Raw genomic sequence first — 15,950 nt, 5'->3', positions numbered from 1 at the left:
GGCTGGTTCCCAGCCTCAACCCCAACCCTTGAGTTAGAACATCTGATTTTGCAATAGAGAACATATAATTTGCACACAAATGCATGCATGATAGTATTTGATCAATTGCCCTTTAGTGTTTATATACAGTTGGATTATTGTATAGCCAATATTTCCACATGCATGGAATTTCAATGAATCTATAAAGAGGCATAGAAATAATATGGCTGTGCAAAATGTTTAGGAGAGACTGGGAAATGGAGCATGGATGAAGAAAATAGCAATAACATTTAGGTTTATTACCACCCCATAGTGCTTTACAGCACTCTCTGGGTGGTTTACAATGTAGAAGCATTATTTGCATATTGCCCCCAACAATCTGGGTCATAAAATGTAGGTTTAGCAATAGAAAGTATTCACGTAAAGCTTCTTCCAGGTATTGCTTTGGAGTGTGGTGAGACTAAGAACAATCTGATGCTTTTAAATATTACATGTTGCCATATCAGTTGTATATCTATGAGATTTAAGAAATAATGTGTTGCTAACTTTTTACATGTTTTAATGTGCTACAGAGAAAACCAAGGATCTGGTCATCCACCAGGACCAAACCTATCTACCACAAGGCCAATTCAGCAAGATATGGGACGTTTAGAACCTCCAGTATCTGAGGATATTGACAACATGAAGAACAATAAATTGGCAACCAATGAAACCTCAAACTCACATCTCATCAGTCATTCTCAGAATGATCCTATCAAAGGAGGAAACCACTCAAATTCCACACCACACTGCACTTCCCAAAATCAACCTATTCTTTTGGACCAACCATTTCTCAACTCTCAGAATTCTACCAGTCGCCAAACCCCCAATAACCCTGCCAATCCAGCCAGTCCTGGAGCTCCTAAAAATCCAGAGAACAGCCTTATTGTCACTAATCCCACAACCCAAAACAATCCACCCAAAACTGCCAAGAAATCAGAATACACAGCAGTGGAGATTCCACCTGCCTTCCCACCTCCAATCAATAATGCTATAATGCAAGGTGAGCACTAAGTGTACTTGATCAGTAGACTTAAAATCAGGTGACATAGACTCCAGGCAGAAAAGTTAGAATCATCCACATTTGATCCTGTGAATTAAGAGAGCATATGGGAACACTTCAGTGTGGGTATGAGAGAGGAGGTGTATTAAAAGCACAGTGAATATTAATATTATAACTTTGGTACTAGTAAAGATGTCTTTGTATATTTCATTGAATGGTATGTTTTTATATTTCTCGAGAACATGTTTGAATGGACATTTTGAGTATATAAGTTGATCTCTAATTATTTTTTATTTGCATCTCCACAACTCTGTGTTGTACTTTACATGTTCTTACCAGTCAATAAGAATGCCAATCCAGAGCCTCTGCCAAAGAAAGAAGAAGAGAAAAAAGAGGAAGATGATAATGAGGGAGGTGAAGATGGCCCCAAGCCTATGCCACCATACAGTTCTATGTTCATCCTCTCAACCACTAATCCGTAAGTTACTATACTGAAATGAAAGCAAATGGACTTTGTAAATCAGAAACAGAATCTAGAAATCTGATACCATTGTTGAAGTGCTGAGCAGCTGGTCCTTTAACTCACGAGCCAGCCTTATAGCCAACAAGTGCCTAGAGATATTCACCTGACTCCTGAGAGCCAATGAAAGAAAAGAAGGGGTTTCTGTCAAGGTTCCTCATGAAGAATTTTTTTTGGGGGGGGGGGTTGTGTGAGGGTGTTGACAGAGATCCTAGATAAGGGAGTCACCTCCGGCAAGGTTGAAAGATATTTTGTTATAGTTAGAAATGCATTAGGGATTTTTACATTTAAATCATATGTATATAAACGTATTTTCTTTGGGTATAGTTAAGTTTATTTTTGGTTTCAATCCTGAAATTAACTGCTTGCTTTAGCCTGGCTGAGTTATTGATTCCCAAAATTTGTGTTTTGGTTTCCCTTTTTTTATTTAGCCACACCCAGGGTGGAATGAGGATTTCCACTTCAATTCCTCCTGCCCCCAATTCCCCAGAGAGCTAGTGGAGAAAGAAAAAAACTGGTTTATTGAGACTTAATTTTGGTTATGATTATATTTTCTTGGATAAAATAAAGAACAGATCTGAAAAGGGGACAAATCTGAAAGAGGTTCATAAGGATAAAAAAAGTAATTGCTTATGATTAAAATTTTGCTTTACAAAAGAAAAATCAATTTGATTAAAATTGTCTATGTTGAATACTTGATTCAACAGGCTATGGTGTGATTTGATTTTTTTAAAAAATAATTCTGATATAAATTAGATTGTCAAAATGTGAGCTGGGTTCAAGCTTGTCAGCTTTTATTGGGAATGAGACTCAATTTATGTGAGTAATCTAAAATCTGTTTCAAAAACATCCAGTGGTTAAGTTTATGTGATAGTAACTAACAAACATCTATATGCTACCATGATTGCTTTCCAAATTTAGTGTGTGGTGTTCATGGTCCCAGTCTTTTTATCTGACACATTGAGAGAAAGCTACATGTCTGTTTCACACATGATACTCCCTAATGCATCTTTGCCTATTTGTACTAGTTTTCGGCGCCTCTGTCATTACATTGTCAATCTGCGCTACTTTGAGATCTGCATTCTGATGGTGATTGCCATGAGCAGCATTGCATTGGCGGCTGAAGATCCTGTACAGCCAAGTGCTCCTCGTAACAATGTAAGTCTTTCTTTAACTCTATTGGTGCAGGATATATAAATTACAGCTCCTGTTCTCCTATTTCCGAGCCATGGCATACTAAAATTAATAGAGTATTAGTAGTCCTAAAATGTGCAGGAGGTGAGAGTGGGCAAAGTATATTTTTAAATATTTTCAGCAAGTCTACCAAAAATAAATCTTCTCAAGCAATTAAAGATATTTGCTTAGACTTTCCTCAATACAGATTAACCATCAGCAGTTTATTTCAAATTTGTGTTTGCTGATACTGACCCAGATTGAAGTTGGACAGTATCCTAATAAGACATCTTCTTGCATAGGAGTCTTACTGAAAAAGCAAACAAGATGTGGTGAGATAAAGAGGTCTTTTAATTTCTTAGTTTCTTTATTCCTTCGGGGTGGGGTAGGGTGGAAATCCATTTCTGTATTTGATATAGCAATACTTTGTATATGAAGTCACGTTTATCACATAACATGCAACCAATTCATTGCTGCTTATAGATAAGAATCATGATCACATAGCAGCTTTTTAAGATCAAATGCCTCTGACCAATTAACTTGGATTCTGTAATTCTGTATTTCTAGATAGATCACAAATCAAAGAGTATTACTTTGGCTCAGTGGTGGGATTCAAATCTGTGAACAACCGGTTCGCTCTGTGTAGATGCCGCTTCTGGAAGTCCAATCTGGGCCTGGACAAAAAAAAATTAGATGCCAATTCTGCCAAAGTGGTGCGAAGCAGTTGAATCCCACCGCTGCTTTGGCTTTGTAATAACTTCACTGTGCAATGTAAATCTTGATCACCCAGAGGTAGAGTTCAAATCAGTTAATTACAGCTACAACTGAAAATCATATTACACGTACTTTTCTAGCTATATTTGTGCAAATTTTTGGTAAAACAAAATGGATAGAATAACTTGCCAGTGTAATTTATATCAATGTTAAAATATAATTTTCTCAAGCCCTTCTCAGTTAAATGATATTTAATTTTTACAGTGGGTACTTTTGATTCTTTCTCATATATTTTCTAAGACTTACTTCATACAGGGATATATTTAAATGCCGAATGTATATCCTAGATTTTTGAGAATATTCCTTGAATGCAAATTAGGCTGAAATTGTTTAATTCTATACTTGTTAGAATGCATTCTGTAAAAGCTTGAATTCTTTTCTCTTGCTCATAAATCGTGCTTCTATTTAAATGGACTAAAGGGAAAGAAAGCAATAAATCATAGCCTGGCTTCTGAGCTTCTTACACTGCACTTTCTTTTTCAAGCACTTCTGAACAGGTCTTGTGAGGTATCTGTAAGGAAAGAGTAATGAATTTATTAGCACAATATCTGGGGGGGGGGGAGGCAGGAAGCAGACTTTCTACATTAGGCAACAATAAGAAACCTTTATGTCGGCATGTGGAAAAACCTCAAACATCCAAGAGCTGTACACCAACTGAAAACAAGAGGAACTCTAAGCAGCAGTGACATTATTACAAATGGAGATTATTCATCTCCCAGGAAAGTTAAACCCTCTCTAGATTAGAAGGTTCTGGGTGACAGAAAAGGGCAATAGTATATAGTGTAATTGCACATCCAAAGCAGAAAAGTGGCTGCAATTCTGACAGAGAGAACAAGTAAACAAAGCAACTAATCCAGCCCTTTTTGCCACTGCTACCAAATGGATAACTGTATGCTCAAGCTTTCTTGCTTAATAGTCCTTAAATTTGAAGTTTAAATAATAATAGTCTAGAAAACTCTGTGTGTGCTCAGTATTGTTGGTTAAATGAAAACATTTCCCTAAACAAATTTGTATTGTTGATATTTTAATAACATAAAACAATTTGATTTTGAAAAGGTGTTTTTAAAAATATTGGAGAATAAGGATTATAATCCCACATTCAGTGCCAATTTTGGATGTTTATATTTTGATTGGCTGAGCTGTTTGCTTGTCTGTAGCTCAGCCTGATGTGTCTCCTTTCAAACTGGTTCCAGTGAGATTTTTAAACCCTTGCAGACCTTTTCCTGCCTATGTCATACAATTCCTGTTTCCTTCTCGTCTTTAAAATTTCCCGATTGCTGCTGATTGTTGTGTAGTGGATTCTTGGGAAGCAGGAGGCGAGACGAGAGGGTTCAAACAGGAACATTGCTTTATTGTAGTAACAGGAACCGAACTGAACTCAGAGGCTTCTGCGCAGCTACTTATACAGTTGGCCACTAGGTGGTGGCCAATAGGTTTAAAGGAAACTATTCCCGTCCCAGAGCCAACCAATGATTGTCCTGAACATTGCATGTCTGGGCAGCCAGCGACCATTACACAGACACCCTAATTAAGCAATCTAAGCAGCATTCAAAGACATGTGAAAACAGTTCAAGCAAAAGGCCCAATACATTACATCCCTCCCCCCGAGAATGTACACACATTATTAATATTATTTGAGAACAAAGTCTTGCAAATATGGTGGTGGTCTGCGTGACCTTGCAGACCACCTGGGGGATCAAGGCAACTCCCAGTCTACCAGCTTGCCTGCCGGGCTGGGTAGACCAGGACTCATGAGTTCACGAGAGTCGGATTGACTCGAGTCCCTTTGTCTGGCCATTCCAGATCGGCCCAGACAAAGTCCAATGAAGAAGCAGAGTTAGCACAGCGGCTGTCTTGATTGGGTTGAATTTCCCCATCAGGGGACCCATGTTGCACTCCCGGGCTTTGCCCATCTACGAACACCTCCCCGTTGTTCTGACTGGTTGAGTCCTCAAAGCATGTGAACTCCCCTGCTTGGCTGCCAGTTTCTGACTCCATTTGCGGACCTGCCATGAGGTCCTCGCTTAGTGCCCATTCTGCAAAATGCTTCTGCAGCTGATCAATATGGCAACGAACAACTCACACACCCCCATCCAGAGCCACCTTGTAGGAAAGAGGTCCCAAAATTTTGGCAATTTTACCTGGCACCCACAAGTTCCCATGCCCGTAGTTCCAGGGCCACACCCCATCACCCACTTGCAACCCCCTTGGAGGCTTTGGGCACAAGGTGTCTGCTGCCACCCAGTCAGGGTGCAACCTGTCCAGCTTCGTGATGAGCCTTCTCCCCCAGCGAAGCTCTGCTGGGCTCTTGTCTGTTGCTGTACAAAGCGTAGTATGCTGGCAAAGCAAGAAATCAGCCAGCCTATGGTGCCAATCTCCAGTCACTATGTGCTTGAGTGACTCCTTTGTAATGCGCACCATATGTTCAGCCTGCCCGTTAGTCGAGGGGTGAAAGGGAGCCGATGTAGCATGCCTTGTGAGGTTAGTCCTCAAGAAGGCTTGAAAGTCTGCCGCTGTGAACTGGGCCCCATTGTCCGATACTACAACGTCCGGTAGCCCGTGTGTGCCAAACAGCTTTCTAAGCACCTGGATGGTCCTAGCAGTAGTCATGGTTGAAATTGGAATTACTTCCAGCCATTTAGAGTGGCTGTCGACCACTATCAAGAATAGCTGTCCCTGAAAGGGCCCAGCAAAGTCAATGTGAATCCTTGACCACGGTGTATGAGTGTTCTCCCATCTGTGGATAGGAGCATGTGGCATTCCTGGTCTGGACTGTTGACACGTGTAACACCTGTGTACTTGGGCCTCGATAGCCTTATCTAACCCTGGCCACCATAGGTAGCTTTGTGCCAATGCCTTTATCCGGACTATGCCCAGATGTCCCTCATGCAGAGATTGAAGTACACGGTTCCTTAATGAACTGGGGACAATAACCCTGCTCCCCCATAAAATGCAGCCTTTGTGAGCTGAAAGCTCGTGTCTATATGTGAAGTAACTCTGGAACTCAGGTCCAGGGCTGTTTTCAAGCCACCCAGTGTGAATCTATGACAAGACTCTACTTAAAACCTTGTCTGCAGCAGTTTCTGCAGCCACATCCCCAGCATGGAGGGGAAATTCAGGCAAATCCTGAATTGACAAAATGCAAGCTGCTGGAGCCAGATCTGTCTCTACCTGTGGCAATGGCAACCTGCTAAGGCCATCTGCGTGGCCCATGTCTTTGCCGGGTTTGTGAACCAGCCTGTAGCTGTAGGCTGACATGAAAATGGACCATCTTAACATCCCAGGGGACAGAATTTGAGGCATATGCCTATCAGTAGTAAATAGCCCCAACAGTGGCTTGTGGTCAGTGAAGACCATGAATTCCCTGCCACAATCATGGAATTTCTTCACACCGGCCACAATGACCAAGGCCTCTTTGTCAATCTGAGCATAATTGCGCTCAGCTGAGGACAATGTCCTTGCATAATAGGCAATGGGGACTTGAGTCCCATCACTTGACAAATGGCTTAGGACAGCCCCCACCCCATAAAGGGATGCGTCACACACAATGCATACAGGCAATGACTCTTTAAAGTGGGTGAGCACTGAACTGGAGGACAGTAGTGATTTTACTGCCTTAAAGCTGTTTTCATGAACCTTGGTCCACTTCCATGGGGTGTTTTTGTCTAAGAACCAGTGTAAAGGGTCTGCCACTGCGGCCTTATTAGGAAGGAACGCATGGTAAAAAATAAGGAGACCCAGGAATGCCTGAAGGTCTCCTTTTGACCTGGGGCTATGTGCCAGCTGAATGGCCTTCAGCTTGGACTCAGAAGGGTGGATGCCTTCAGTATCAATACGGAATCCCAGGAACTCAGTAAAAGGAACCCCAATGTTACATTTATTTCTTTTTAGTTTAAGGCCCACTTTGCAGAACCGTTGAAGGACGGCTTTGAGCCTCCTTGCAAGCACCTCAGTGGACTCACTGGCGATGAGCCCATCGTCGAAATAGGGGCAAACCCCCGGAATGCCCTTCAGCATACGCTCCATGACTCCTTGAAAAATCCCAGGGGCTACGCTAACCCTGAATAGGAGACGTTTGACTTTAAAAGCCCCCCTGTGTATAACAATGGTTTGTGCAGCCGCTGTGGCCTTGTCCACAGGTAACTGCTGATAGGACTGTGCCAAATCTAATTTTGCAAATACAGTACCTCCTTGCAGCGATGCCAAGATGTGGCTAACGACTGGCACCGGGTACACATGCTGCTTTTGTGCCCTATTTATGGTGCACTTGTAATCAGCACAAATTCTGACCTCCCCGTTGGCCTTAAGTGGCATGACAATTGGGGTTTCCCATTCACCCCCATCTACGGGCTGTAGTACCCCCTGGTTAACTAGCTTGTCCAGCTCTGCATCAATTTTATGTTTAAGCACAAATGGCACTCTGCAGGGTTTGATCCTAATAAGCATTACGGCAGGATCAAGTTTAAAGGCTTGTGTCAAAAACGTCAGCAAAGTCCTCACATACTGACACCAAGTTTGCCGCTTGTGTCCGGTGGATTCCAGTGACTTGGATGCCCAGAGCATCAAACCAATCAAGCCCTATTAAGCTCGCTCTCTGGCCCTCCACTACAATCACATCCAGGGCCCCCCAAAACCCCTTGAACTTGACGGCCAAAGTGGCCTCGACTTTGACGGCAACTCAGGAATTTTGGAAGTCAGTCAGGATGATGTTGGATGGCCTAAGCTTGGCCCACCTCTTTTTGCGGTTGCAGATGAAACGGAAGGTCTCCAAGGAAATGATGGACACAGCTGAACCCGTGTTCAGTTCCATTCTGCAAGGAACGCCTTGCAGCTCGACTTGAAGTCACAGTTTGGGCTTAAGGGGACGGTGAGCTCCCGTGCGGCAAACGCTCCAATAGCTGGAGCAAAACCCTACACTAAGCTGCCCCGGGGTCCTGGTACCTCACCTGATTGGAACGTCCGATTGGCGGTCCTTCTGGTGACCTCTGCAGACTGATGCGATGTGGCCGGTCTTCCCACAGGCCTGACACGAGGCTGCCCGGAACCTGCAGTCTACTCGTTGGTGGCGGCCGCCACAGCCCGAACACCGAGGGAAAGGAACTGCCTTGTAAGGAGTCTTCAGTTCCTTGTTGTGGTGCCATTAGATCTTGTCAACTTCATGGTCGAAGTCAACGTCTTCTGGAAGTTCGGCATCCTCGTGGTGGACGGCTTCCTCATGCTGCATGCTTTTGGCAGGCCGTATGGCTTTCACAGCTCCAGCGATGGCTTCGTCCGCCATGATTTCTTTTAAGGCTTCCTGGAGCGAGAGAGTCTCTTTTGCAAAGAGTTTCTGTTCTAGCTCTCTGCTCCAAAGTCCACAGATGAGTCAGTCTCGAAGCCTTTCCTCTAAGTCTGAAAATTGGCACAGGCACGAAGCTTGTCTCAACGCCGCGATGAATTACGTTGCCATCTCTCGGGGTTGTTGAACTCATTGTTCAAAGGCATGCCTCCATGCTATCACAGACAATTTGAGCTGGAAATGGTTGCTGAGCCGTTTCTTCAGGTCCGTACAAGTAACAGGCTCCAGCTGCGCCAGTGTGACCAAGTTCTCCGCAATATCAAAGGTTGCAGGCCCACAGACATAGAGGAGTGTTGTGGCCTTCAGGCCATCTTCAGCGACTTGGTTGGCGCAGAGGTAGTTTTCGACCCTCGAGATGTAGGATGCCCATCTCTCTGGGTGAGTAACATCAAACTCCTCAAGCTTTCTGACCTTCGCCATCTTTGGGAAGTCTTTGCAGGTTGGGCCTCTTGTTGCCTCGTCCTGCTTCTTCTGTAGGCCCTGGGACTGGTCCGCAAGGCGAATGGTCAGTAGCGTGGCTTGCTGGGCCGACCGAGGGGGGGGGGAGACACGTTCCCTGCCAGGCACTTTGCTGGCCTCACCCCCCTAGTGACTTTCAGCTCTTCCGAAGAAACAGGATCCCATCCTTGTCACCAGTGTTGTGCAGTGGATTCTTGGGAAGCAGGAGGCAAGACAAGAGGGTCCAAACAGGAACATTGTTTTATTGTAGTAACAGGAACAGCACTGAACTCAGAGGCTTCTGCGCAGCTACTTATACGGTTGGCCACTAGGCAGCGGCCAATAGGTTTAAAGGAACCTATTCCCGCCCCAGAGTCAACCAATGATCGTCCTGGAGACTGCATGTCTGGGCAGCCAGTGACCGTTACACAGACACCCTAATTAAGCAATCTAAGCAGCATTTGAAGACATGTGAAAACAGTTCAAGCAAAAGGCCCAATACATTACACTGATAGGGAAAAGAAATATTCTTGCCTCTAATTGTCTCTCTTTTGAGAGTCTCTCCTTTCACTCTTTGCAGGTGTGTGGGTGTGTAATAAATAATCAGTGTTGCATAAACATTCTGGTACCCTTAAGAAATAGTATCACTGCTCAGTTCAGGACTCAGGGTGAACTTAAAAATTACTGCAAGAGATTTTAGTTGTAAGCCTTTTATTCATTTGATCTTATACTGAATGGCAGATTAACTTTAAGTTTTGCAAAAGTACAGATGCTATTTGTTGTGGGAGCAGCCTGTTCATGTTAGTTTAACCTCAGCCTAAAGATTATCATGCCCTTATTTTATTTGATATGCTTTATACTGTTGTTTTGCAGACCTTCTCAATAAGTGTTGATTTATTTCAAATCAGTTTCATATCTATAGATGATCTTGCTGTTTCCCCCTCATATTCATCTTTTTCCTAGGAACTTCAAAAATCAAGGGATAACAAAAGATATAGTGTCCTATTTAGAAATGATAATTCTCTGCTATAATTGAGGAGATAGCAACAGCAATAGCACTTAGATTTTTATAGCACTCTGTAGTGCTTTATAGCACTCTCTGAGCAGTTTACAATGTCAGCACATTGCCCCCAACAGTCTGGGTCCTCATTTTACTGACCTTGGAAGGATGGAAGGCTGAGTCAACTTTGAGCCAGTCAGGATCGAACTCCTGGCTGTGAGCAGAGTTAACCTGCAATACTGCATTCTAACCACTGCACCACAATGGCTCCTGAAATGTTAAATCAACATACAATGTAAAATTCAGCACTAATGTAAGGAAAAACAGCTGATGAATCAAAGTACAATATAAAATTTAATAGTTTCATAAGGAAAAGCACAGGCTTTGAAGATGTACATCAACTTTCTGCTTATCCTTTTGTTAGTATGATAGGATTAATACTTTTCTTACAACATAACTTTAATTCACTTTAATTCAACATTTAATTCAAACGCTATATTAAAGTAGGACAACTGGTGTCCTTTAGAAGGAGGTGTATGTATACGCATATGCACACACATACACACACACACACACACACACAGACATTGTTCTTCAGTAAAACAAGGGACATTTATTTTCAATGTAATATGTTGCCCCGTGTGCCTAATAAAATTCAGTTCATTTGTTTGGTTTCTTACAGGGAAAACAATGTTGTTTCTTACAATGTGGGTATCACCCATTTATAAGGAAAGATTCTTTTCTTAGTTTTTATTATTATTGACTAGTTTGTTTCTTTATTTTTATCAACAGAGAATTGTTCTTTTTTTCCCCTCTCAACATTTTCAATCCAGACTGATTAAACCTAAGAACTTTTCTACATGTGGAGATGACAGTTATTTCAGGTCACTCCTCCTCCCTCTGTCTCCATAATACTGTGAGGTCACATGAGACTAACAACTATCAGCTTGACTCCTACTCCTAGGAGAATGCTGTGAAAACAATTTGCAGTGTTTCCTCTGGAGCTGCGAGAGAAGACCAGTTCTCGCCTTGGTCAGTTTCTCCCTTTCTGCCAGATAGCCTGGCACTCTTCCCCTTTGCCACATTCACAACCAATTCCTCTGCACTGATACTGAGGAGGGGCTCTGCTGCTCCCCAAATACAATAGTCTTTACAGAACATTATTTTTAATACTCCCTCCAACTGGAGGGTACGCTAGCCAACTCAAGAAGGGAAAGCTGAGGATAGCTGCTAAGTGTCACTCAGTTATGTGGAAGTGCTGTTCACATGTATTTGGAGCTATGAGCCATGTGGGAAAGTTCTTATTTTAAAACCCATTTTCCCCATTCACCATCTTCATATTTTCCACCATGATTGCAGAGATTAGTACACAGTGTACAAGGAAACTAATTCTTCCTGACCAAAGTAAAGCTAAACTGATTTTGTTGTTTCAGACATTCTGATTATGTGTGGGGGTCTTTCCTTTGCGGGAAAGGAAAGGAATGCCTTTTGAATGCCTCCTCAAGATTTGCTCGCTTCACACTGGTTTGATTGCAAGATCAGTTAGGCTCATCTATTTCAAAGGAGTTAGCAAGTCTTGAACTGTATATTTTTATTATTTTCTCTCCCTCCTCCAGGTTCTTCGTTACTTTGATTATGTCTTCACAGGTGTCTTCACATTTGAAATGGTTGTTAAGGTTAGTAAGGTTAAAATCTGTTGATGTGGGGTGGGGCTGATATTAGCGTAGCTTTGTTGCAGGCATGATGTTTTGAGAACAAGAACTCATTTTCCACATCCAGTAAACAATTCCGTATCCTTTCAACTCTCTTCCTGAGCAATCACTGAAATAAGAAACTGCTGGTGTGTTTACAAAAGCATTCGCAAACCACCACCACAATTTCATCTTGGACCTAAGAAGAAGTGTAAGCAAAGCTACCATCATAAATGAGTACAATGTAGTGAACCAGATTTAAATGCTCAGCTGTTTGAATTCACTATTTCATACACACATGCAAGCAGACTTCTTTTTTCTCCTTACTAAATGTAGTTATGAGTATGATAATTTGATTCCGGAGGAATTAACCATAGCTAGCTGTTAAATTAGACCTAGCAAATAGGAGGAACTTTTTGGAATTAAAAAGCAAGCTCTGGTGTGTTTTCTTCTGGACTCACCTCACCTCTCCACTTTCATACTATTCCAGCGGGTACTGTGGATCTTTTCTTACTTAGCCAGAAACATTTCTATACAAGTAAAGTTATGATTATGATTATCTTATCTGGTAATATAATATATTTTAAAGACACAATAAGGCCCTTTCATTCACAAAATAAATAGATGGAAATTTATGAATACTTAAGATGTATATATGGCATGAGAAAAGACATATGTCAAATTAGGGTTTTCAGTCATGCTTTTACGTTCAATATCACCAATACTCTGATTTGTCAGTGAACCTAGCAGGTATTTATAGTGGTTCAAGGACCCAGATAAGTTGTATTATCAGATTATCAACTCTTTCTCCAATTTGCAAAGTCTAATAATAAACTAGCCTCAAGATTTGCTAATCTCTGGTTTATCTTGGAATATGGCTTATGTCTCATTTTGGTCTTATGGTGCTAGTAGCATTTTTACTTCGCTGGCTGCTTTGTGAATTGTAGGTTTCACCTTCTTGATTTTTTTTCAAGTGCATGCTAAAGTATTATCATGTGACAGAACATTTCCAACATAATAAGGGGAGAGTCAATATATCCTGAAATACTGTACCAGTATTTTTTTTTTTTACAATAGTCTTTGAAATAGCTCTGAATTTAAAGGCTATTTTCCAGATTATTAAAGTGATACATTTAGCTGCACAAAAATGAGCACAGCTCTTGAAGAATATTTTTATAGTATGATATTGATTCTAGTTGTAATGTGGAATAATAGCTCCTATGTGACAGAGCTTAAGAGAAATAATCATAAATCCTAGACAGATTCATTTCTCTTCAAATACCATTTTGAAGCACCAACATCATAAAATACATGGGAGAGAATATTATGATTGTGAACACTATGCATCAAGGAAAATAATAGTATTTAAAAGTCTTATATTCTAGCACACCACTTCTCAAGTATACCAATTCATGCATTCCAAAATTCTTTAGGTCAGTCTTTGATCTCTGAACTAGATGTATTATTATTATTATTATTATTATTATTATTATTATTATTATTATTATTATTAATGTTGTTGTTGATAATAATAATAATAATAATAATAATAATAATAATAATAATAATAATAATAAATAATAATATCCTTGTGCATACATATTGTAATTTATCCTTAGTATTTTTATTTTCTTGCAAGAAAGTTCCTTTTTAGACCCTTCACCTTCTCTTTTGTAAAGTGGGCAATATTCAGACTGAATATTTCAGGGCTGCAGTTAATCAAAATCATGTGTATTGATTTGGAAACCTGAATTTCTTTGCTTTGTCTGGTTTTTGCAGATGATTGATTTAGGACTGATCCTTCATCGGGGCTCTTATTTTCGGGATCTGTGGAACATCTTGGATTTCATTGTAGTCAGTGGAGCATTAGTGGCATTTGCCTTCACGTAAGTTTCTTAGGGTTAGCTCTCTAGGGTTATAAGTGCTTGCTTTCTTTTTCTCTTTTTATTTTAAACAAATATAGCTGCTTCTCCTTCAACTGGAAGAATTTCTTGTTGAAGTTTGATGCATGATGGATTGTTTATAATTTTCAACATTTATATGACTTGCCCACTGTTTTTCCTCATCATGTTCCCTCTTCCAATGCCAGCTTAAGTCATCATAGAGCATGGATACTCAGCTGTGTGTCCCCCTCCCATTTGGCTTGGGATAGCCCTTGCATGTGGAGCTTTTCCCTGACAGACTATTAGCAGAATAGTCGGCTCTGCAAAGGTTTGAGGCAACTTAGCTGTCACAATAAGTTCCTATACTGTGTTCAGTAAATATGTTGTGATACTGATTTCTGGGATTACAGTGCCAAACATTCACAAGATAGATATCCAGAGTGAAAACTAGGAGTCAGTCTATTTATAGAGAGAGTTCTGCTACTCTCTTTTCAGTTCGGTGGAAATAGTTTCTCAAACATAGAACCAACTTGTATTTATGAACGTTACATTTAGAGTAAGTTTGTTTTCTCACAATTTCTCACACTCCATCATCAAATTAATAACAACAATGGTTGTAATTGTCTTCATTGTCATATCATCAAGAATTGTGTGAGAAAATGTAGTCTGCTCTTGGTTTATCAGTGAATTTAAAAAAACAAAAACATTCCAGTCAACCTCACTGACCTTAACTACTAGCTAGTAAATACAATAAAGGTAAAGCTAAAGATTTCCCTGTCCAGTCATGTCCAACTTGGGAGTGGTGTTCATCTCTGTTTCTTGACTAAGGGAGCCAAAGACATCTTTTGTGGTGATGTGGCCAGCATGACTATATGCCAAAGGCGCACAAAACGCTGCTATTTTTATTTTATTTATTTATTTATTATTTTAATTCCATTTATATCCCGCCCTTCTCCGAAGACTCAGGGCGGCTTACAGGCTTAGCAGTAGCCTTCATTCTATGTATATGCCTGCTTATTAGGGCTTTCATACACCCCCAAGCGGCATTATTACAAAGTCAGCTTAATTGCCCCCAACAATCTGGGTCCTCATTTTACCTACCTCGGAAGGATGGAAGGCTGAGTCAACCTTGAGCCTGGTGGGATGCGAACCTGCACTAATTGCAGGCAGCTGGTGTTACTTAAGGAGGCATTAGCCCACTGCTCCACCAAGTGGAGTGAAGTGGTACCTATTTATCTATTTGCATGCTAGATGGACAAGAGCTGGGGTAGGAACTCACCCTGTTGTGCAGTATTCTGGTTTTGAACAGAGGTTATCAACATAGCCATCACCCTGAGCCATCGCGCCCTTTCACTAAATACAATAGTCAATGTTTATTACAAAATTCAGGTTATTTGAGGTCACACTAAAACAGCTAGGAACTTTTCATTTGATATTTAAATTCTTTAAACAGATTACAGGGTGTGTCTTAAAACAGGGCTTTACTCTTTAGATATAGGAGATTTAGTCAAAAGTTTTCCAATAAATAGAGATATCATGAATTATAACCAAGAATCCTCTGGTTGTAAGAAAATATAATATACAGAATACCATGACAGAAAATAAAATATTAAATAGGTGATTTCTTTTTCAGTTAGCAGTTTCAGCTAACTATTATTTACTCTGAATTACCACGAGTTCATTAGAAGCTATATAAACTGGCTCTAGTTCCTTATTTATTTTGCCAAATAATGGAAGTCAAAGAGAAAATTACACAAGGGCACTGTGGCGAATATAAACATTAGAGATGGAAAATGCTGTGTATAAATTATACTGCGGATTCTAAAGGTATACTATATCTTTGGCATTAACCGAATCTGTAATTGCTCCCTTAGTGACAAATTCTAGAGGACAAATTAGCACCATTTTCTTTTCTCTATAGAAATAATTTCGAGATGCTTGGACCAATTTAGAATAGAAAATAAAAGCAATGTCTCACACAATTGTCCCTAGTCTCATGCCCTGAACATTTGTTGCCCTGGAAGGCCTACAAACTGTACTGACTTTAATGGGGAAGACTGGTCTAACAGCTTTTTATTCATAATTATCAAAGTATATGGGATTTAAAAAAAA

At 40.7% G+C, this 15,950-nt stretch overlaps 1 protein-coding gene across 1 annotated transcript in view; it reads left to right on the top strand.

The window, feature by feature from the left end:
* Window positions 1-15,950, top strand: part of CACNA1A (calcium voltage-gated channel subunit alpha1 A) — a gene marked incomplete at its 3' end in the record, with an annotated part of 290,392 nt that overhangs the window by 149,759 nt on the left and 124,683 nt on the right. The window contains exons 20-24 of the mRNA XM_083351756.1: window positions 552-1,021; window positions 1,361-1,499; window positions 2,570-2,699; window positions 11,881-11,940; window positions 13,735-13,841. Of these exons, the coding sequence (XP_083207882.1) occupies window positions 552-1,021; window positions 1,361-1,499; window positions 2,570-2,699; window positions 11,881-11,940; window positions 13,735-13,841 (906 nt within the window). The remainder of the gene's footprint in view (window positions 1-551; window positions 1,022-1,360; window positions 1,500-2,569; window positions 2,700-11,880; window positions 11,941-13,734; window positions 13,842-15,950) is intronic.

The sequence above is a fragment of the Vipera ursinii genome (assembly GCF_947247035.1).
Source record: "Vipera ursinii genome assembly, chromosome: 2".
NCBI classification, from domain to species: domain Eukaryota; kingdom Metazoa; phylum Chordata; class Lepidosauria; order Squamata; family Viperidae; genus Vipera; species Vipera ursinii.
Note: the sequence above shows the minus strand (reverse complement) of the source record. Positions and strands in the feature narration are given on the sequence as shown.